This window comes from Trachemys scripta, chromosome 9, assembly GCF_013100865.1.
Source record: "Trachemys scripta elegans isolate TJP31775 chromosome 9, CAS_Tse_1.0, whole genome shotgun sequence".
Classification (NCBI taxonomy): domain Eukaryota; kingdom Metazoa; phylum Chordata; order Testudines; family Emydidae; genus Trachemys; species Trachemys scripta.
The window spans coordinates 93098602-93121760 of record NC_048306.1 but is presented as its reverse complement, the minus strand read 5'-3'; the positions used below and the strand labels follow the sequence as shown (position 1 = coordinate 93121760).

The 23159-nt window shown below is 41.2% G+C and overlaps 1 protein-coding gene across 4 annotated transcripts in view; it reads right to left on the bottom strand.

Annotated features, from left to right (window-relative positions):
- Positions 1–15110, bottom strand: part of MFN1 (mitofusin 1) — a 46620-nt gene extending 31510 nt beyond the window's left edge. Inside the window, exons 1-7 of one of the 4 annotated variants that reach the window (XM_034782740.1) lie at positions 14996–15105; positions 14491–14588; positions 13527–13648; positions 12089–12224; positions 7247–7409; positions 6180–6304; positions 2791–2899 (exon numbers count right to left, since the gene is read on the bottom strand). In XM_034782740.1, coding sequence (XP_034638631.1) covers positions 2791–2899; positions 6180–6304; positions 7247–7409; positions 12089–12224; positions 13527–13641 — 648 coding nt within the window. In that variant the 5' untranslated portion in view covers positions 13642–13648; positions 14491–14588; positions 14996–15105. Of the gene's footprint in view, positions 1–2790; positions 2900–6179; positions 6305–7246; positions 7410–12088; positions 12225–13526; positions 13649–14490; positions 14589–14995 lie in introns of all 4 variants that reach the window. The other 3 variants (XM_034782741.1, XM_034782739.1, XM_034782737.1) reach the window with 3 other exon arrangements.
- Positions 15111–23159: the final 8049 nt, after the last annotated feature.

Here is a 23159-nt window from a genome sequence, read left to right as displayed (position 1 = left end):
ATTGAGCCCGTCGATCTAGCCAACTTTCTATACTCCTTATAGTCCATTCATCCAATCCATACTTCTTTAACTTGCTGGCAAGAATACTGTGGGAGACTGTAACAAAAGCTTTCCTAAAGTCAAGATATATCACGTCCACCGCTTTCCCCATATCCACAGAGTCAGTTATCTCATCATAGACAGCAATCAGGTTGGTCAGGCATGACTTGCCCTTGGTGAATCCATGTTGACTGTTCCTGATCACCTTCCTCTCCTCCAAGTGCTTCAAAATGGATTCCTTGAGGACCTGCTCCATGATATTTCCAGGGACTGAGGTGAGGCTGACCGGTTTGTAGTTCCCCGGATTCGCCTTCTTCACTTTTTTAAAGATGGGCACTATATATTTGTCTTTTTACAATCGTCTGGGACCTTCCCCGATCACCATGAGTTTTCAAAGATAAAGGCCAATGGCTCTGCAATCACATCAGCTAACTCCTTCAGCACCCTCAGATGCATTAGATCCAGCCCCATTGACTTGGGCATGTCCAGCTTTTCTAAATAGTCCTTAACTTGTTCTTTCACCACCAAGGGCTGCTCACCTGCTCCCCATACTGTGCTGCCCAGTGCAGCAGTCTGGGAGCTGGCCTTGTCTGTGAAGACCGAGGCAAAAAAAGCATTGAGCACTTCAGCTTTTTCCACACCATGTCATTAGGTTGCCTTCCCCATTCAGTAAGGGTCTCACACTTTCCCTGACTTACTTCTTGTTGTTAACATACCTGCAGAAACCCTTCTTGTTACCCTTCACATCCCTTGCTAGCTGCAACTCCAATTGTGCTTTGGCCTTCCTGATTACACCCCTGCACGCTCGAGCAATATTTTTATACTCCTCCCTTAGGAGGGAGCTATACAAAAAAATGTTTTGTGGTCCCGCCACTGGTTTTGCAGCAGGCCACTAAACAAAACTATTCCCCCACGTACTATAATTGTATAAAGTGAAGATAATGCACACACAAGGACAGGAATATCATGTAACTGCATTCTCTACTTGAACAGGAGGGATGTGCAAGTGGGCGGCAAAAAAAGTCAGCATTTGCCACACTTGGTGAGGCAAGATATTTGATCGCATTAGAACAATTAAAATTTGTTTAACAAAGTTTTTCATCTCATTGCACCTGCAACGCTAACAAAAATGTAAACAGAACAGGAGATTTTATTCCTAAAGAAGATGGGACATAAACCAAGATTTTATGAAGACTTTGTATTGGGATAAAAATCTCTAGATCACTACTAAATATATATATATTTTTAAATTGCCTCTTCCAACTGAAATAAGCTTCCGCTGCTAATTATCTTCAGACTCCATTACCTATGTGCTGCGCTCATTAATAAACAAGGAATTATGTGTATGGTAACTCAAAGATTACATGACTTTTACACTCTGACAAGTTGTAGGACAATGACCCAATTTTAGGTTTCATATTTTTCTTCTGGGCCTGGTTGGAAAAAAAGTCATTCAGCGAAATCATATTAAATAAGCACAAAATTGCTTATTAACCAGGATGCTAAACATCAAACACAAACTTAACAAGAATTTTCCTGCAGATTTACAGCCCACACATGGTTCCTGCATGGTTACAATCCAAGTTTGACCATTAAAAAATAAGCTATTTTCCTGAATTAATGAGAGAACCAAATCAACTTTGGCCTTTGTTACTTCATTACCATTCCCAGGCACACAGATCCTCATTGTTTCCATATTTCTAAGTGGTAATGGATTCTTGACAAAAATCCAACAACTTTTTTAAACCAACTGAACATTCAAGTTATTGATTTCTAGTCTCCCTCCACACGAAGAGCCAACATGTCCTGCAAGAGGATAGGATAGTGAAGCCACCGTTCTACCAAATCCTCTCTCTCTGCCTCAGATGAGGTCAGAAGATACCTCTTTTGTCAGAAAAACTCATTTGTAAAGGAGTCTCCATGGTTGGAACTCAGAAAATAGTATGCAGTGTTTTAAGATCAGCTTTTGCTCTCTTCAGATTCCCATTCAGCTATTCCAACCTACTGGAATGCTGGGGAAGATTTTCTTTTTGAATTCATTTCTTTATTTCATTAATAGCTGATAGGGTAGTAGTAAGGGGAAGAGAAAGCTTACCTTCTTAGCACTGTCCTTCAGAAAGACAGATTAGATAAACTGATGACATGTATTCTTACAAGGGAAATTTACCCCCTCTTCAGTGCTGGGAACATACAGAAGAATTGAACAGAGATGCAGGATTTACTCCACACCTCTTTTGGTTAGGTTTAGTGTATGGATGCTGCATGGTGTTGGTGGCCTGTGACATACAGAAGGTCAGACTACATGATCTGGTTGTCCCTTCTGTCCTTAAATGCCATCGTCTTTTATATCTTCTTTCAATTGTGTGTATAAAGTACTTTAGTGCAGTCTGTTTCCTTGATGAGAACACTCTTATTGTTAGTCTTTTTCATCAGAGAATCTTGAGTCTCCTATAAAGTTGGAAAAGTATTACTGCCATTTTATAGATGGGGGAAATGGAGGCAGAAAGCATAAATGACTTTGCCTAGCGTCAGAGCAAATCAGCAATAAAGCTGAGAACAGAATGCTGATGCTTTAACCATTATAACACACTGTGCCCTTAGCCCCCAATAATCATGGAAAATTCACAGTATAAATTCTAGGAGGAAAGCAGAAGCTCCCACATACCAACAGACCTTGGGAAGTCATCCTACTGGATCCTTGTGCATTTAAGCGAAAGCCTAACAATTTTAATTAACAAGAGAATGTCCTACCGTATTCATGAGAGTCGATTCTGAATTAGCAACCAAGACAAAGACATCAGCATCTAAACAAAATTTGTCAATCCAGGTGTCTAGCTCTGTAGTGACATCTGTACCAGGGCTGTTGGAGAAAAACATATTTATCAATATCGAGAAAAATAAAGTTCTTCATTTTTAGAAACTGAACAAGAGGACTGGATGGTTCTGGGGCTTCGTATTGGGATGTGAAACCCTGATGAAATGCAGCACAAGCTGGTCATGACAGAAAGTAACAAACATCTGGCAGCTGTTCAGTCACTTATGTAAAACCAGTTGGTTGTCTCCATTCAGTTTCTAACAGACACATATCCACATAATAAAAGCCACTAATACAAATAAAAGACTGTTGCAAATCTCAGCAGAGAAGCCAAGTGCTGAATGGGCTAGAAGCATCAATTATTCTTTCATCCCTATGAACAGTCCCTCCAAGGGCAGGTTGAGGTGCACTGGTAAGAGAATATTGAGAAAGTTTTGTGAACACATCAAATCTTCAGAGTTGCCAAAATAGCTTAAAAAAATTAGCATTAACCTCACTTACAAATTTTAAAAAGTCATCTCTATAAATTGCAAAACAAAAAATATCCTGTCACTAGTGTTCCAAGATCCTAACAAAATGTACTTTCCCATGATTCTGGAGAGACATTTGGAAGATAGTCTCTCTCCATAGTTAAGGTTGAAAGTACCCATTGTAAATTTGATTTTTACTCCCACATTCCAGCCAAAATTAAACCCATCTGCCTCAAATCTTACAGGTATAATCTCAAGCGTAGGGTGGAATTTATCTGGTAAGTGTGAAATTATATAAAACGTATTTGATGGATGAAAGTTCAAAAAGTAGGTCAATCTTATTTCTTGAACATTTTCTGAACATTATTTTTTGGTTTATCAGAACTACTAAACGTATTGGCCAAGAGAAATGAAAAGTTTCTGAACCCTGTCAAGTAATTAAATATTTATAAAGCCCTACTTAATTCACAATATTGCAGATCCTGCAATATTAGGCTTCCACCGCAATTTTCACAGCAGGAGCCCCCGCTCCCAGCCCCGTGGAAAATTGCAGGAAAGTAATAAGGGACCATATTATCACAAATAAGAAGATCCATTATTACTTTTACATGATTGTCCATGGCTTGTCTGCAACTCAGCTGCAATTTTTAGACAATCATCCTGCGATTAAAGCAGGGCCTTAATTATTTAGTTATTAGAAGTAGCTTTTGCACACAGAAAGGGCTCTCCAGAGGTCTTAACTTGACCTGAAGCAAAAGGTCCAGGGAAGGATGAAGAATTGTATGTATGTGTAGGATTCAGGGCTGAGCAATCCGTAAGCTCCATGGACCAGCATGGCTTGCAAGTAAAGCTGGTCTAAATTTCCCATGTTTCATTAAATTTTTTTGGAAAATTTCTTTAAAATTGAAAAAAAAAAAAATGATTTTTTTCCCCCCAATATTTCTCCCCCACATAAAATGTGATAAATTTTTCAAACAGTTATAGTACTGGTGGAAAATTCCAAAGTTTCAACAACAAAAATTGTTGATATTTCAGATTTCAACCAAAAAAATAGAGCCTGTTTTTTGCTAAATATTTTCCCACTTTTTCAACCAGCTACACTTCCAAGTTCTGGAATCTCTTTGTAGCTTGCAAATGCCATAACGACTTGGAGGTAAGCATTCCTTCTACTCTGGAGAGAAAAAAAAAAAGTTCCCAGGCAAAAACCTTCATTAAACACAAGTTAAGATAGTCAATTTCTAGCAGTTTCTTAAAAAGGAAGAATACTTAAAGCACAATTCTACTGTACAATGTAACTAGAAATAGCATTGTGAAGTCCCTTGTTTGTTATCTCTCAATCATTTCCCATTCAAATTTGCTCAATTTACTAATAAAAAGATTCTCCACCCACCCCCAGAAGCTTTGCAAATTCAATCTGGAATTTGAGAAACAAACTAAGTTCTCCTTCTCAGACTTCCACACTAGCAACAAGGATTCTGATAGGCAATCATAACCTAAATTACCCCTATGCAACCCTATTGTCTTCAAATTGTGTCCTCAAAGACCACTGTGTACTCCCAATGTGTTCAGTGGGGTTGCACAGGCGTCACTGAGGGCATAATACAGAGCTGCCACTTAATTACAATTCCATTGATGATGTGCAAGCCAGCTCACTCTGCCAACTGGGTTGCTCTATATTGCTTACACGTGGACAGATCCGGCATTCGAGGAAGAAAATAACAATGCTCCCTCTGATTTCAAGGATATAAGATCAGAAGCACAATAATCAGTAGTAGTACTTCCCCCCCCCCCCCCCATGGGTAGTGAGCAATGTGTACGCTGAATACACTCAAGCCTGGCCTGTACTGAAAAGTTAGGTCAACCCAGCTATGTCACTGTGAGAAGTGGGGGGCGTGAAAAATCCACACCCCTAAGCAACATAGTTAAACTGACCTAATCCCCAGTGTAGACAGTGCTTGGTTGACAGAAGAATTTTTGCATTGACCTATCTACCACCTCTCAGGGAGGTGGATTACCTACGCCAATGGGAGAACTTGTTACCACTGCAGCTGTGTTGCTGTAGCATTTCAAGTGGAGACAAGTTGTCAGCTGCTGAGTAATAAAGTGCCTTTGTTACAAAATCCCTCATCAGAGCAAAACCATATTGTAGTTTTTATGTACCACTTAAGAGGTGAAAAAAAATAAATAGGTAGCTTATATCCAGGATGGCAGGGGAATCCTTATGTATTCAACATGTTTGTAGAAAAACAGACAATACAGTCCAGAATTCTTTGATTCCACAAATAAGCCACATAATGTGAATTTAACAGCTCCACTGCCACAGGCTGGGGCCTTCAAAAAGTCTCTTTTTTAGGCATTTCTAGAATGCCATCTCTGTATTATCTCAGCAATGAAGTCCTTATCAAAAATCTTTTCCATCAAAAGTCCAGATTATCTATATTTTACATAAGCATGAGGGGTTCACAGGATAACCAGGCTCCTGAGGGACAGGGAAAGAGTTACAGTTGGTAGGATGACCTTAACTGTATCACCATATTAGTTTTTTTTTTTTTTTTAAAGTATAAGCCTAACTCAGCCAAAAACTAGAGACCTGCTGAGCTCAATGATGGGACACACTCTCATACCAACTGTGGCTCGGCCAAAATATGTACAGTGGTTTGATGAGGACAGACCAGAGTGTCTACACAAAGGAACAAACTTCAAGCACTTAAAATTGTTCTTGTTAACTTATTTATGACATATCTAAAAACCACAACATTAAATCAACAATACATTTAACTTAGGTTAACAAAATTAGTGTGGATCAGATAATGCGGAAGACTCTTTAGATAACTGGTTTAATAAAATACTTATACCTGTCCACCAAAACCAAGTCATCTCTCAGGAGAGCACACTTTGCCTTGGGCCAAAAGACATGGACAAGACAGCCAGCTTCCAAATCTTTATCCATATGAAGCGCATGGGCAAGTTGATTAACAGTCTGTGAAAAATGCAAAGCATCAGAAAAAGAAAGATACTTAGGTCTGCAATAACAGCCTTAAAAAAATAAAACTAAAGCCAAGACTTTTTGAATAGATCATTGATAAAAGGTTTCAACTTATAGCTTAAATACTGTGAATCATTTTTTCAAATGCCTTCTTTCCATCCAGGGCCTTTAACATCCCTTAGTGTCTAAACAATCATTTTTCTACACTTTGAGAAAAAGACAGGACTCTCCTTGGAGTGGTGGTATTCCTTATATGGCTGGAGGGTTACCACTGAGTGTTAATGTACTTCTTCAAATGCTACGAGGCCAGCACACTACCTCTCACTGTATTTAAAGGGTAATTATTTTAAATACACTTTATGGATTAAAATGAGCATTTCTGAACTTCATGCCGAACAAGCCAGACTGGTTTAAAAAAACAAAACAAAACAAACAACAGTTGGTAATAACTGAAGTATGGGAACCCAAGGCGAGATTATAATTAGCTGTCCATCATCCTTTAACACGGGTTTAATAAATCAAAATAAATGTTTAAGTACGCAAAATGTTTAAAAAGTAAACCAGAGGCATATTTTTCTGAATTTACATAGTAAGTTTTTGGAAGAAAATGGTCCATGTGTATTTTTCAAATGTGAGCCTTCTAGAGCTTTGAAAAGAAGTTATAGAACTTAGTGGTGGTCCTACATACACAACCACTCAATAGAGTAAGGTACAAATGAGCTGTTTACATGCAAGGCCTAAGAAAGTGCTATGGACTTTGTTTTAGTTTTATTTTGTTATTTCAGTGCTGGAAGAATGACTTTGAAATACTAAATAAATTTGGTTTATGTTCCCCATACTTAAAAATGGTAAGTGTTAAATATTGCACCTAACAAAATGGCCCTTTTAATACTAGGTTTCCAAGCACCTGCTTCTTAACCATTGAAAAAACTATACCTTGACACTCTTCTTTTCATCTGATCCTTCAGTCATGAGATAAGCCTTATCACCATCTGTTCCTTCTACACTGAGAAAGCAATTCGTTGTGTGACCAATCCCACTAGGAAGGACCTTATCCCACAACATTGCATTAATGACAGAACTCTTTCCACTGCTTGTTCTAGAGGAAGAGAGAATATAAAAGTATTTAAAGCAAGGCATACAGAAAACCAAACACACCTTTGCTTTAGATTGTATTCTCCCTACTTAATTAGGCCCAGATTCTTCAAATTGTTCCTCATGGCATACCCTTGTGTCCATACAGCACAGCTTGCAGGAATAGAGCCTAAGGACAGGTCTATATACATACACACACACACACGTTTCCCAGTATAGGTATACTGGCAAACCCTCCTAGTGTAGATATAGCTTATACCAACAAAAAAGCCCTTTTGACAGTATAGCGTATACTGGTGTGGCACACAAAATAAACTACACTGGCAAAAGCACTTTTATTTTAGTATAACTGAATCTACAGTAGGACTTTTGTCAGAAAAAAAGACACCCCCCCCCAACACCACACAAAAAGTCACAACCTTAACCAACATTACTATACCAGCAAAAGTTTTAGTGTAATCCTGGTCCTAGATGTCAAAACGGAGACCGCCTTTTATTCTGTGTTTGTTGTGTGCCTATCACAATAGCACCCTAATCCTGACTGAAACGTCCAGGCACTACCCTAATACAAATAACTTGATAAAAATAATAAATTCAGCTACTTTTCAAAAACACTTTTCATTCCAAGGTAAAGTCTTACAGTCAAATATGACCACTCAGATCTCCTTAATGTAAGATAACCGTCTCAACTGGAGGATGGCTTCCACAATAAAATTACCCACGAGTAAGTCCCATTTGCTTCAGAAGAACTACTCATGTAAACAAAGCAAAGCATCTGCAGGAATCAGGACCTTAAGATTGCTCTTCACCATTTATAGTGACTGACTATTCTACATTTCACTCACAGCATACAGTGAAAATAAGTCTTACGAACTTCACCTTCATCTCTGCTCAGATCCAGTTTCTAGTAGTCGTGCACTAACATGAAGCGGCAAAATTTGGCTTACAAACATTGAATGGGAATGCTTCAATCAAAATAAACTTTTCAGTGAAAGTTTTTTTTTAAAAAAGTCATTAAAACTTTTCTATTAATATTAAGTTTTTCAACCCCCCCCAACCCCAAGCTACACATAACCAACATTTGTACTTAAATACCTGAAAGTATCCCTTAAAATAATGTTTAATATTTTCCTCAGTATGTTAAATTGAGGAACTGAACTATTTCAATTGCAACACTTATAGAGCCTGTTGTCGCAGTTACCTGCTTACTGCAGAATGTATTAAAAAAGTAAAATTGAGATGATCACTAACTGCTCATTATTAAGTATTTCCCAACACTTGAAAATGTTATTTTTAGAACAGAAGAAGAGTTCTAAAAGAGCATTTTCTTCCAATATTTTGGGAATGTTACTTAAATAGGGAAGACGTTCTGCAACCAAGATTTGTAACCAGCATTCTTCCAAATTAAGTGAGAGTTAACTATGAATTTCACAGGACCCTAAGTAATTTCAAATATTCATACTTGTTTGTAAAATCACATAGCACAGTTAGCGTTCTAACAAATAATCATGACTAACTTCACACTAGCTAGAAACTTTATTTTAAAAATATTTGCCCGTTTTCTATTGGTTTCTCTCAGTTGCTTGTGTACAGAAACACAGGCAATCAAACATTTCTTTGTTTTTCAGGGTCATCAGCAGTCAACACAAACCAGAATCCTTAAAAGTGTGAGGAAATTAAACAAACAAGAACACTACAAAGTTAAAGCAAAACTGTGGTAAGAGGATGCTGGCAATCCAAAGATACTCTTCAGTTAAACAATGGCGCTACACAGAGAATCACACTATGAAAAGTTTCATGGAAATAATTAATCATTCCATTGAATTTTGCCAGTGGAAAGCATGTGACATTATGTACGTAATTAAGCTGCAGTTATAGAGCAGGACGGTATCAAAGGAAGATTCAACAGTGAATATACAAGTGTGAAGATATCTTTATACAACATTAATGCCTATGTTAAATGCCTTTTTTGTTTTAGTTTTCAACAAAAAGGTTAGAACAGATCGGACTACTAACATAGTGACTATCAATGTAAATGGGATAGGATCTAAAGCTATAATAGGGAAACAACAAGTTAAGAATTACTTAGGCTATGTCTACACTAGCACTTTCGTCGGTATAACTTATGTCACTTGGGGGTGTGAAAAAAACCCACCCCTCTGAGTATAAGTGACACTACCAGAAGCTTCGTGTGGACAGTGCTATGTCGGCAGGAGACTCACTCCCGACAACATTACTATGCTGCTCGATGGGGGTGGTTTAATTATGTCAAAAGGAGCTGTGCTGCTGCAAGGTCACCAGTGTAGACGTGTCCTTAGACGAGTTAGATGTCTTCAAATTGGCAGGACCTGATGAAATACATTCTAGAACACTTAAGGAACTGGCTGAGGAGATCTCTGAACCATTAGCAATTATCTTTGAGAACTCATGGAGGACAGGAGAGATCCCGGAGGACAGGAAAGGGCAAACGTAGTACCTATCTATAAAAAGGGGACTAAGGACAGCCCAGAGAATTATAGTCAACTTAACTTTGGTACCCAGAAAGATAATGGAGCAAATAATTAAACAATCAATTTGTAAGCACCTAGAAGATGTTAAGTAACAGTCAACAAGGATTTGTCAAGAACAAATATCAAACCAACTGAAAGCCTTGTGGATGGGGGAAAGCAGTAGATGTGATCTCTCTCAATTTTAGTAAGTCCTTTGATACTGTTTCACATGACCATCTCATAAACAAACAATATAGCCTAGAGCAGTGTTTCTCAAATGCGGCCACCAGGGCCTTTTCTTGCGGCCACAGCCATCTGGTCTGTGATTGGGGGGGGGAGGGAGGGATGCAAAGCAGTGGACCCTCTCACAGGGCTGCCAGCAGCGGTTGGGCCCTGCCCCCTTCCAGAAAAACAAACGCTGGAGGTGCAGGCAACTGGTGAATTCCCCACTTTCCCAGGGGTAGAGGAGGCAGGCTTCGGCCACGGGGCTTTGGGCTCCGTCCAGACGGTGGCAGGCTCTGGTTCCAGGCTCCAGCCCAGGCTCACTACCCCTGCCATCATCCCTGGACCCCACTGCCTACCTGCCCACGTCCCCATCCAGGGCTTAGTTTATCGCAGGGCTTCCTGAGGAAGAGTAAATCTGCTGTGAAAAGTGATATTAACAAACATCACTTTTCACAACAGAAGACTTACTAGCTAGCAAGTCTTGGGGGGGAGGGGCAGGGAGCACAACCAAAAAAAGCAAAAGAAACAAGAGACAAGAACACGCAAAGTGCCTTATCTGTGTTTCTAGTCTGTTTAGGTCCTGTAAAGAATAAAGACAACTATAAATTATTTTTATTACTGAGTCTGAAAAAACCCTACATAAATAAATTACAATATTTGGACATGTATATGTGCATATTTATTTGTTTTCCCTAAAGTTAATTAAATATTTTAGGAAAAATTGTCAGCGCGGCCACCAGCAAGAGTTGGTGGCCGCACTCTGAGGCCACCAAAAAATTTGTTGAGAGACCCACTGGCCTAGAGGAACTACTATAAGGTGGGTGCACAATTGGCTAGAAAACTATACTCAGAGTAGTTATCAATGGTTCATAGTCAAGCTAGTCAAGGCATATCGAGTGGGATCTCACAAGGATCTGTCCTGAGTCCCGTTCTAGTTAATATTGTCATAAAATGATTTGGATAACAGCATAGGGAGTACATTTATAAAATCTGCAGACGATATCAAGCTTAGAGAGGTTGCAAGTGCTGTGGAGGACAGGATTAGAATTCGTAACAAACTGGAAAAAATGGTCTGAAGTAAATAGGATGAAATTCAATAAGGACAAATGCAAAGTGCTACACTTAGGAAGGAACATTCAATTGTACAAATACAAAATGGGAAATGAGTGCCTAGAAAGGAGTACTGCAGAAAAGGATCTAGGGGGTATATTGGATCACAAACAAAATGAGTCAAGAATATATTACTATGGCCAAAAAAGCAAACATCATTTTGGGATGTGTTAGCAGGATTGTTATAAGCAAGACATGAGAAGTAATTCTTTCACTTTGCTTAGCACTTAGAAGGCCTCACTGTATCCAGTTCTGGGCTCCACACTTCAGGAAAGATGTGAACAAATAGGAGAAAGTCCAGAGAAGAGCAATAAAAATGATTAAAGGTCTAGAAAACATGATCTACAAGGAAAGATTGAAAAAACAAAACCAGTTTAATCTGGAGAAGAGAAGAAGAAGGGGGGAACATGATAACAGTCTTCCAGTATGTTATAAAAAGAGGCGGGTGATAAATTGTTCTCCTTAACCAATAAGGACAGGACAAGAAGTAATGGGCTTAACTTGCAATAAGGAGATTTAGGTTAGACATCAGGAAAAAAAATTCCTAACTGTAAAGGTAGTTAAGCAGTAGAACAAAATTACCTAGGGAAGTTGTGGAATCTGTGTCACTTGAGGTTTTTAAGAATAAGTTAGACAAACAGATGTCAGGGATGATCTAGTTATTACTTAGTCCTGCCTCAGTGCAGGGGACTCACTAGATGACCTATCAAGGTTCCTTCTAGTCCTACATTTTTGTGATTACATTGGGAACAAATTGTTACAAGGTGTTATGCAAAATCCAAGTGCATATAACTTGAAGAGATAAACACTAAACCTTGAAATAGAAAATCCAATTTATTTTGGTAATTAAGTTCATTACCTGCCAAAAAATGCAACTTTCATGTGCCTCCGTGAAAGCACCTCACCAATGTCTGCCAATTTGTTTTTATATGCCTGTATTTTCACCAGTTCTTCTTTAGTTGCTACATATTCAAGTTCTGGGTTCCTATATGTTGCTATACATAAGAAAAGATTATTACAAAAGAAATCATGAGACCAATTTATGTTCTAAGGCATTAGTTGTGGATCAACACTGTTATTTAATATATGCCATCAAAGAGCTAGCTACAAACTCTGATATTAGTCATGGTCATTTAACAGGTTGAGACAGGCATTAGTAAAACACAAAGTTGCTAACTGCATGTCATACACCTACAGTATATCTGTAGAATTTTAAATCTACTATCTCTTAACTAAAACATAAGAATTTTGGAATTGGAATAAGCCACAGCAACACACTGGACTAAATTTGCTAAGTCATTGGTATCACTTGTCTCCTGCTTTTTTGACCATTCCTTGTCATCCCCTCTCCTTCAGGCGGGGAGGGGGCGGGGGATGAGGAGGAATCAACCCCATTCCATAAACACTATTGATTTTAGAGCATGTCTTCACTGCAGAGTTAACTTGGGTGCTTGGCACTCAGAATAGCCTAGCCCAGCCCAGTTGTGAGTAGTCACCCTTGAGTTACTGGGTCCACACTGGTGCAACATGCACTCCTATGTGTTGCTAGGACTTTTGGGGGGCATATCCCATAGTTCTTTGTTCTGCAGCACGTTGAGCTGTGCAATGATTCTTTCCCAGTGAATTGTGAGAGAACTTGTTTCTCTTTCTGGGCATAAGGGGGGAAACTGTTACAGCCCTGGAAGACTATCAGCACTTCAAGTGGTTTAGCATGCATCCTCACTGCCAACTGACTGGATACCAGCACGAGTGAAAGGCTCACTCTGGTTTTTGCCTACAGTCCCAGAACAGCCAGCTATCCTGGACTGAAATCACCACCAAACTCTGCTCAGAGGTTCATAGATGGGAACAGGTGGGAGGTTAGGGGAAACACTTGAGTAAAAACCCAGATTAACTCTACAGTGATGACATACCCTTTGTGTTGGCTAGCACAAGTAGTTTCATTAAAGTCAATGGAAGCCAAAGGTGCTTAGCAGTTCTGAAAATCCGCTTTTATTTAGGTGCGTCTTTAGGCATCCAAGTTTGAAAGTGTAGGTTTAAGTGACTTTCCCAAGATTATACAACAAATTAAACAGAGCAGAGAATAAACTCTAGGTTTCCCACCTCGCTGCACCATACCACCTCCCCTTACAATACCTGTATATATCCTAAGACTCTGGCATTGAAGAATGTATGATTACAATTAATGTATGTGTTACCATAGTACCCAAAGACCCGACAAGGAGCAGGGACGCATTGTGGTAATTTCTATACAAGTACAAAGATGCAAGGTCCCTGCCCCAAAGATGAAAACTAACCTTCAACAAAACTTGATCCTTCAGTGACATAATCCAGCAATTGGTTAAAGATAGTAGTAATTGTCTTTTTAGCCAGCACAAAGTGTTTCAGGGGGGAGGCATTAGTTTCTGCCATTACGCAACTGTAAGAGAAATTATGTACAAGTAACTGAGAATCTCTCTAGAAATTACAAGTAGGAAACACATCAAGTTCCCTCTCAATGAAAGTAATTGAAACGTAAGTTTTAAAAATAAATACATCAACTTCGCTGTTAGTTGAAGTTGGTTTTACTGTTCTTTAGGCTTTCTAATCTAGCAGCAATAGAAATTGCAGATTACGAAGAGAGAGAAAATTGTGATTTCTAAAATATCTTCTCTCCTGTCCTACAAATACACAGATTAATCTACTTTATTTGTTTACATAAAAGCTTATTTACGTACATGCCAGAAAGAAGTTATTAGATTTGGCTTGGTATGGCATATTTAGTTAGCTCAACAAATTATTTTAGGATGTCAGCTCGAATACACTTTTTTAAACACCTGGTTTGGTTCCATCCCCAGTGACCAGGTTATCTAGAAACAGGTTTAGCTGGAACTGCATTTAAGTACGGTATCTTAACTTTGTTCTGAGGCCTTGTAGCTAGAGCCCTACAAATGAAAAACTCTCTATCTCGTCACCAAGCCATCTAGCCTCCTAGGTGCATGTACGCAAGAACTTGTACGCTTTTCCCCCCAGCAAGGTAGCTGCACGAGCAAAGAGCTGAAAAAAAATCAGACCACATCTTCAAGACATTTCCCCCGCTCCTTTCTTCCCTATGCTCAAAACTATAAATTAATTCATGGGCCCATAACTGATATTACCTCACTCTCACCTTGTCTCTTTAATGGGCCAGCGTCAGACAATTTAAAAACCAACAGTGACGTTTTAGGACTTAAAAAAAAAAAAAAAACAAATGAGAAAGGCTTTACAAAGCTTCAGACTCACGTTTCTCCTGCTTTGTTATCAGCTATGTAGATTTAAACTTTCCTCTGCAGGGTTTGCTGCTCTGTGCAAAGCGCAGGACAGCCACTTGATGAAAATGACTAGAAACAGCAGGGTAAGTAACCAGCTTCTCCCGTCTGCCCGTGGAGGGGGAATGCACAGCGGGACAGGCCGGGGCACAAATAATCCGCTCGCTGCTGGCCCCGAAAGAGGGTCGCTCGGCTAGGAGCGAGTCACACCAGGCTACGAGCCCGGGGCAGGGAGCCACGGAGGCAGCCGACCCCAGTACCGGGAGAGCAGAAAAAGGTGGGTGACGGGGGGCAGGGTTCCCAACAGGCAAGTGACTGACTGGCTGGGGGGTGTCCTAAGGCGCAGCCCCCAGGGGCTCCCTGGCGGTTCGCATGGGGCCTGGCGCCCGGCCAGAGCCGCTCCCTGCCTCGCGGGGGCATGAGGGGAGGTCGCGCTGCCCCATGTCCCTACCACCTCCTGCTCCCTCACGGCCACTTACAGCGCCCCAGGTTCGCTCGCTCCCCCGTTACCCAGCAACCGCTGCGGCTGGGGGGCCCGCCGCACCTCCTTCCTCCTCACCCCGTGCGCGGGGGCGGTGGATATCACTTCCGCTTCCTCTGCCCTTAGCGTGCCCCCGCCGTAGGCAAGGGCCGCCATCTTGACCCAGGGCAGCCGGCTGAGCACTACCCGGAAGTGACGCCAAAGGCACTCGCCATCTTTATTGAAGGCAAACAGCCTGCGAGAGAGTGTAATACGTGCGACGAGGCCGCCGCTGTCTTCACGGAGCGCACGTGAAAAATCCCCTGGCAGAACTCTCGGCCTCAGCACCATCTTTACTAAGGGTCACTAAGGGAAGGAGATGGAGGCGCCTTTCTTTATTTAAAATGGAGGCTAGTTACCCCACCCCCCACCTAACTCCCCCCAGGGGAGGAGGTTTTAGCACCATAACCCCCCTTTCACCCTCACCCACACCCACCCCTCCCCTGGGCTGTCTCACTCCATCCTTCTCACAGCAGAGTCTTGCCCAGGCCCCTAGCTCTCCCCCGGGGCTGTAACAGACTTGCCCAGCCAGAAGCCCTACCTGTACTCCAATGACAGAGGGTGGTTGTGGGGCTGAAGGGCCCCAGCTCCATCCCTCCCCCAGCCATGGCTCTGCACACCAAGCCACCTGCTGCTGACCAGATCCAGGGTGATCACTGCATGCTGGACCCAGCAGGCCATACACGTTGCCCAGGTTAGGCCATTCAGTCCCAGCAAAAAGACTATCTTTGATTCTAGACCAGTGGTTCTCAAACTTTTTTTTTTCCCCCATGGACCACTTGCAAATTGCTGAGGGTCTCGGTGGACCACGTAATGATCTTGCCAAATGTTATTTGTACCGTTAGCTAACTATTGTAAAGCGCTTTGGATAAGAGCGCTATATAAAAAAACCTTAATAATTAACTTTTCCCCCCTACAAATAAAAGCACACACATATTTTGATATCAGTAGTCTTACCTTTCTAATGTGATGGATGTGCCCTCTCTCCCCTGCCGCAACAGCCTCCGAGATGGGGCTGGGAAGAAGGGGGTGGGGAGGGTCTCTTCACTGCCACAGCCCTGAGGCTGGGGAAAATCGCCTCTTTCTCTGGCTACCACAGCCCTGCACATCCCAAATTCCCCCCACCCCCTCTTCTCACCCCACTGCCCCCTCCCACCTACTCCTTATTCCCTCCAAGGCCACCACTTCACCTTACATGTGTGTCTTCTCCAAGGTCCAGGCCCCTAATCAGTGGAGCCACGCCTGTGCAGCTCCACTAATTAGGTGGGTGGCTCTTCATTCCCTCATGTGCAGCTGCCGAGGCACACACCTTAGAGGGAACTATCTGCAGACCACTTGAATGGTGCTCCACGGACCACAGTTTCAGAACCTCTGTTCTAGATCATAAGTTGTCTGCATAACTGCAGTATTGCCAGCCCCAAAAGTTCAACACTCATTTTTGGTCTTTTGATTTTTTGAACCCTCTCAGCACACCCTGAGTTTATGTGACAGCGTTGTCAACCTTTGCAAATGTATTGAGCCAGGCAATTCTGGCACTCGCTGGCTGCCTGACAGTGCAAAGCTTCCAGCTTCTTCCCAAACATTCTGATTAATTAATCTGCCTCTCTTCCCCACCTCCAAGTCCCTCTGCCAAGCAATTAATTATGCAATCCCCCATTTAAATTCGACCTCAGCCTCACCTCATGCAGCATCTAGGGTTCTTTCTCCTTGCCACCCGCCCCCCCAAGGCCTGCAGAAGCATCCTCTTCTCTCCCTTCATAGGCCTTTGGAGTGGGTGCATAACTCCAGGGAGTTCTTCATCCCCTCCCCACTTCCCAGGCCAGGCACTGCAGAGATAGAGAAGGCAGTAAAGGAGAGAGCAGAGCATGGTGGAAAGAGAGGAGATTTTTGGGTTCCTTCTGCTCCCTCCCCCCTCCATTCCTTTGAGAATGTTGTCAGTTGCGCCCTCTCCCTGCTGCCCTTCCCAAATATTTCCTGACTTCCCTAGGAGGCCGACAAGTGGGGACTGGGGAAGACAGACAGAGGGGGCTTCCCACAGGCAGAACTGAACTCCAGGAGAGGGCTGGACCTTCTGGTGTCATCAGGAGATTGACTCCAGCTCCAGAAGAAATCGTTTTACTTGAAGAAATTATGGGAGCTGGTAACACTATTCATAGAGTTTAAGGCAAGAAGAGATCATTAATTAGATGACCTAATCTAATCACCTATATATCACAGGCCATTACATTTCACCCAGTTACCCCTGTACTGAGACGGATAACTTGTCTGACTAAAGCACATCTTCCAGAAAGGCATCTGAAGATATCAAGAAGATTACAAAGAGAAATGGTGGATTTGCCATTTGTTTCAATCATTAATCACCTCCTCACTATTAAAAAAGTGTCTAATTTCTAATATAAATATGTCTGCCTGCAGCTTCCAGCCATTAGTTCTTGTGCTGCTTTTCTCTGCTAGATTAAAGATCCTAAAGATCTTTCTTCCCCCTGAAGATACTTATACACTCATCAAGTCACCTCAATCTTCTTTTTGATCAATTAAACTGATTGAGCTCTTTAAATCTCCCACTGTTTTTTTTCCAGTCTTCAAATTTTTGTGGCTCTTTTCTATTTTGAGCCTCTCCAATTTTTCAACATCCTTTTAAAAATATGGATACCAAAACTGGATGCAGGATTCCACTATCAACCATACCGATGCCATATGCAGAGGTAAAAATCTTCCTGCTCGTTACTCCCGATTTTACCTCCAATGATCACATTAGCCCTTTTTGCCACAGCATCTCACTAGCTCATGATAAGATGCTTCTCCACTATGATCCCTAAACCCTTTTCAGTCCCTGCCTACCAAAATACAGTCCCCCATTCTGTAGGTATGGGCTGCATCCAGGAGTCAGGAATTATTGAACCCTAGGGGTATAAATTTGTATTTGGCTGCATTAAAATGCATTTTGTTTGAATGAGCCCAAAGTACTATGCAATCCACGCAACTGTGTTTGTAACAATGTTGTTTGGGGCGGTGGGGTGTTATTTATAATGCAAAATGCAAGACAGCACTCAAAAGCCTGCTGGGTGTGTTGAGACCATTGCCTACCACAGGAGTGGGCAAACTACGGCCTGTGGGATCGTCCTGCCCGGGAGGCTAGCCCCCCCCGCTGCCTCAGCTCACTGCACCACTGGTGCAATGCTCTGGACAGCGGGGCTGTGAGCACCTGGGGCAGCGCAGCTGCAGAGCCTGGCCTGACCCAGTGCTCTGAGCTGTGTGGTGGCGGCGGCAGCACTGTGGACCGGCTCCAGCCGGGTGGCACAGCTGTAGCACCCGCCAGCCACCCGTGCTCCAGGCAGCGCAGTAAGGGGGCAGGGAGCAGAGGGGGTTGGATAGAGCGCAGGCAAGTTCGGGGTGGTGGTCAGGGGGCGGGGGTGTGGGTAGGGGGTGGGGGGGGTGGGGGGGAGCAGAGAGTTGAATCGGAGCAGGTGTCCCAGGGGGGCAGTCAGAAAGGAGCAGGGGTTGGATGGGGTGGCAGGGGACAGGGAGAAGGTGTGGTTGGATGAGGCAGAGGTCCTGGGGAGGGCCGTCAGGGAACGGGGGGGTTGGATGGGGCAGATAGGAGGTGGGGGCCAGGCCCTAACTGGCCCTCTATACAATTTACGAAACCCAATGTAGCCCTCAGGCCAAAAAGTTTGCCCACCCATAGCCTACAATATCGACCAATATTGATTCCTTGTACTCCCCAGTCTGCCTGTCTGTATCCACTTGTTGTCTCTCGATTAATACTTAAGATTGTAAACTCTTTGGGGGCAGGGTCCATCTTTTTGTTCTGTTTGTATAGTGCCTAGCACAATGGGTTACTGGTCCATAACTAGGGCTCTTAGGTGCCATGGTAATACAAATAATTTTTTTCATCATAAAAAGTAAAAAGCAAAATTTCTTCATTAATTGTTTACTTCATGTATTTTCAATAACTGAGATTTAGCTTTGTTATTTCCTACAGTTCTGAGAAGATGGAAACCTGTATTCAGTAACGGTGGTTAGGAGTTTACATGTGTGTATGGAGGGGAAATCCTGTGACATTTCTATATCAGCAAAAGCTCTAGTGCAGTCACAGTTATACTGGGAAAAGCATTTTTATCCCAGTATACCATTTTCCTGAGCAAAATAAGGTATAAGCAATACCAGCAAAAGCACTCTTTTACCAGTATACGCTGCATCTACACTAGGAAGGTTTGCCAGTATAGCTAGAATGTTATAGTTATATCAGCAATCCTTTTCTAATATAGACTAGGCCTCAGTTTTTATGCTCTAGTATTACCATACAACTAATGTAAACAAATTATTTTCAAAAAATTACATCACTGTCCATCTTTCTTAGCATACTGGTTTCATTTGTTCTGTATCTGTCCTGCTGACAATATGATAATCCCCTTAAAGTTGCTATTTTCCACCTTTCAAATGGACTTGTATCAATGACAAACTGTATATCCTAACTAGAAGTCTTCATCCAGCTATCACTGAATTTTGTGCTGTTTAGATTTCATTTCACCTACTCCGACTCTTCCAAACTCCCAGTCCCGGAAATCTTAGAGAGAGAGCTAAATGGAACTATAATACAACATGTAAAACAAGCCACCCCTTTGGAATTCTACATACTATCAGCACCAGCCATAACTTAATCAAAGTCAGCCATACACATGAATGACAAATACCAAAAACAATCTTCTCAAAGACTCAAGAACACTGACAGGTCTTTACATTCTATACATCATCTCACAGACTGTAACGCAAACAACCAGCACTGAGGGTGTTCATGGAGAACATATACTGTTTACTGCAATATTGCCAACATGGACGTATTTTATTGAGAGTCTTGTAATAACTAGTGTTTTTCTTAAAGCCCCAGTCCTGGAGTTATGAGTTTTCATTTAAAAAAAATATTTCTAGTCCTCATAGTTGAGGAGTTGGAATACATGACTCGTATGTAACGAGAAAGAAGGGGATAAGAAACAGATAATGTATTATTTTTAAGTCAATCTCAATTTTGGGGAGCTCAACTGAGGGTTTTTGAACGTTTTGGTTTGGCAATACCATTACTCATAGACACAAACACATCCCAGAGGTTTTACTCTAGTAGACAGGTGACCACATTAAAAAAAAAAAAAAATCACAACTGCATTTGGCACTCTGGTTTGCAGTCTCAAAAACACCAAAGACTAATGCAAACTTAATTCCCATCTCACTCCTAGAGATGGTTTCTCTCAACCAGGGTTGAGGTAAACTGTGGGTAACGAGGACTATCAGTCTCCAGTACCACTAAGCTAGCAGCTTCCATGAGCACTAACGTCACTTAACACACTAAATGTATTCACTTCTTCAAAACTCTAGACTCCACTTCTTAATGCACTTCGCATTTGATATATCAAACAGCTCCTTTTCAATCCATAACTATCTTGTCATAACAAGACAGCTACAGATATATTATTCCTCTTCAGATAGAAACTAGAATACTTTCCTCAACAGCTGCAACATACTACTTAGCCTTTTGACTTCCCTGCAGATTCTAGTCTATTTATCTTACTATCTTCAAAGTGGGTTCTAGCCCACAAAAGCTTATGCCCAAATAAATTTGTTAGTCTAAGGTGCCACAAGGACTCCTCATTGTTTTTGCTGATACGGCTACCACTCTGAAACTTATTCTCCCTGCAGCCTAGTAAATCCACTCACTCATTTCTGCTTGCTGAGTCAGCAGGAAGCAACTATCCTAGTTTCTGCTCCTGTTGACCTAATAGCACGTCACCTGTTCATGTTAACTTCTTTTCATCTTCTGAAAAATATTGAGATCAGAGTCAAATCTTTTACCTCTATTTTATTCCCTTGCTTATAAAATTTCCACCTAACAAGAGCTTGGATCTACCTATCTAGTAAGCATATAATCCTCATCAGTAGTATCCAAGAACTTCGCCTCTGTGAGGCAGGTAAACTTTATCCCCATTTTACAAATGGGAAACTGATACACAGGGCAGCTCAGGTAACTTGCCAAAGATCATCCAGGAGTCAGGAATTATTGAACCCATATATTGACTCCCGTGTCCCACTACAGTGCTCCATCCACTAGACTATCTTTCCTGGGTTGCTCTGTACAAATGCAACCATTTCTCTTTATGCTACCAGCAAGGTGAGTGGTATCTAAAATACCTCAATAGTCCATAAAAATATCACTGTATTGAAATGGATTTAAGCAAGCCCATTAAAACATGAAATGGGATTTCTGTCATACACTCTAATAAAACCATGTTAATACAATAAAGTCAGCACAGGTCCAATTTATTCTTAACAGAGATTGTAGGAGCAAGTTAGGCACCTGACTTTAAAATAAATAAAAAACCCACCCCAAAACCCCAGTGTATCCTGATTTAAAACCGGTTAAATAATTTGATACAAAAAATAAAGATCTGTGATCACAGACAAAGCCAGTGTTATAAACTACATGGACACCCTGACTATTTACTAATGTCTATCGCTACTCAAATTACCAAGCACATTCCTTCTAGTTATGCCAACTCCCTGCCACTAACAAGATATTTGAAAAGAAGTTGCATTCTCAAGTATATTTTGTAATTTCTAGTTGAAACAATAGTATATAAGGGGAAATTTATTATGGAGTACTTGTTTTTTCCAGGGAATCCAATCATAACTGTATAATAGAAATCAATATTATTTTAACAAGCTTTGAATGTGAATTTAAGGTATTTAGTGTCTAAATACATGCAAATATACCTTCTGAATAGCTAGTTAGTGTTTGTCTTTTTTGTTTGTTTTGTTTTTTAGGAATGGTACCTAGTTAAAGAAAAACTTCTAGAAATATTTCTGGAATGACATGTATTTGAGACAAATAAGTTCTGTAGGTTGAAGAGGGCCAATTTTTATCTTTTAGCTATATGAATTCAGCACATAAATCTTGCACAACTTTGTGCAGAACTAGTAACAAGGATCTCATTCTTACCACTGCAAAGAAATTTTTTATACATGGACTGTATTTATACAAACTTACACTGGACAATTTCTTACATTACAAATTTACAATCAATACAGACAGAAACGTAAAGTCAACCACTTAGTTGCTGGCTATTTTACCCTTATAGCTTTCACAGTCTAAGCTCTCTCCTCTTATGCTATGTCTAAATATTGTTTAGGTCAGAAATATGACTATGGACTTAAGGAATCGGAATGAATTTATAAGGAAGATAACATGAGGATGGCAGTGTGCAATCTGAAAAGGTTTATGAGAAGTTTTCAAAATGACTGTTTTTATAATGTACCATAATAAAGATTTAGATACACACATGGGAGGGGAATTTTAGAATTTATGGAATTAGAGTACATTCTCTCAACCCTATCTGCAGTGTAAAGCTAATTATAAATCTATGGTTCAGTCTTGCTATAACTGAAATCAACGGCATACCCCCTTTTAATAAGAGCTTAATTAGCGCCACAGTACCTCCAAACAAATCACTCCTTTGGATATATTCTTAGGTGGATCCCTAAGCAGCTTCCTTTGTCACTATCCCTTAGAAAGTGATATAATCTCGATAGGCAACATTTGTCAGCTGCGTGCTTCATAAGGAATAGAAAGATGGGATGGCAAACTGGCAGATAGAGGGGAAAGAGACAGGAAAAAAGTGGGAGATCTGTGGCAGTTATGGGGAAAAGTGACACTTGTCAGGGGAAAGGGATAGCTGTGGGACAGTTCCACAGCTAAAAGCAAAGCTGGGACCAAACAGTTGACTGGGAAAGGACAGCACAGCATGAATATGGGGCTAGGGCAAAAACATTGGCCAAGAGAGGACAAATTTAGGAATTTGTCATGGTGGAGGAAGAGGGAGGGCTTGTCAGTGTAGCAGGAGGAATATAGAATTGGAGGCTTGTTAAGGGAAGTGCTAGATGGGTGCTTCCAGAGAGGCCACTTTTTAGAGAATACATGTCTTCAGTAGCCCAGTGAACTTTACTGAGGATGAGTATACTCACTTAGCTGCTGAGGAGGTTAATGTGAGTTGGGGAATCCAGTTGAGAACAAACAGCCCTGTTTGCTAAGGTATAACAGTAAATTAAGTAGATTTAAAAGAGTGAAAATGGAA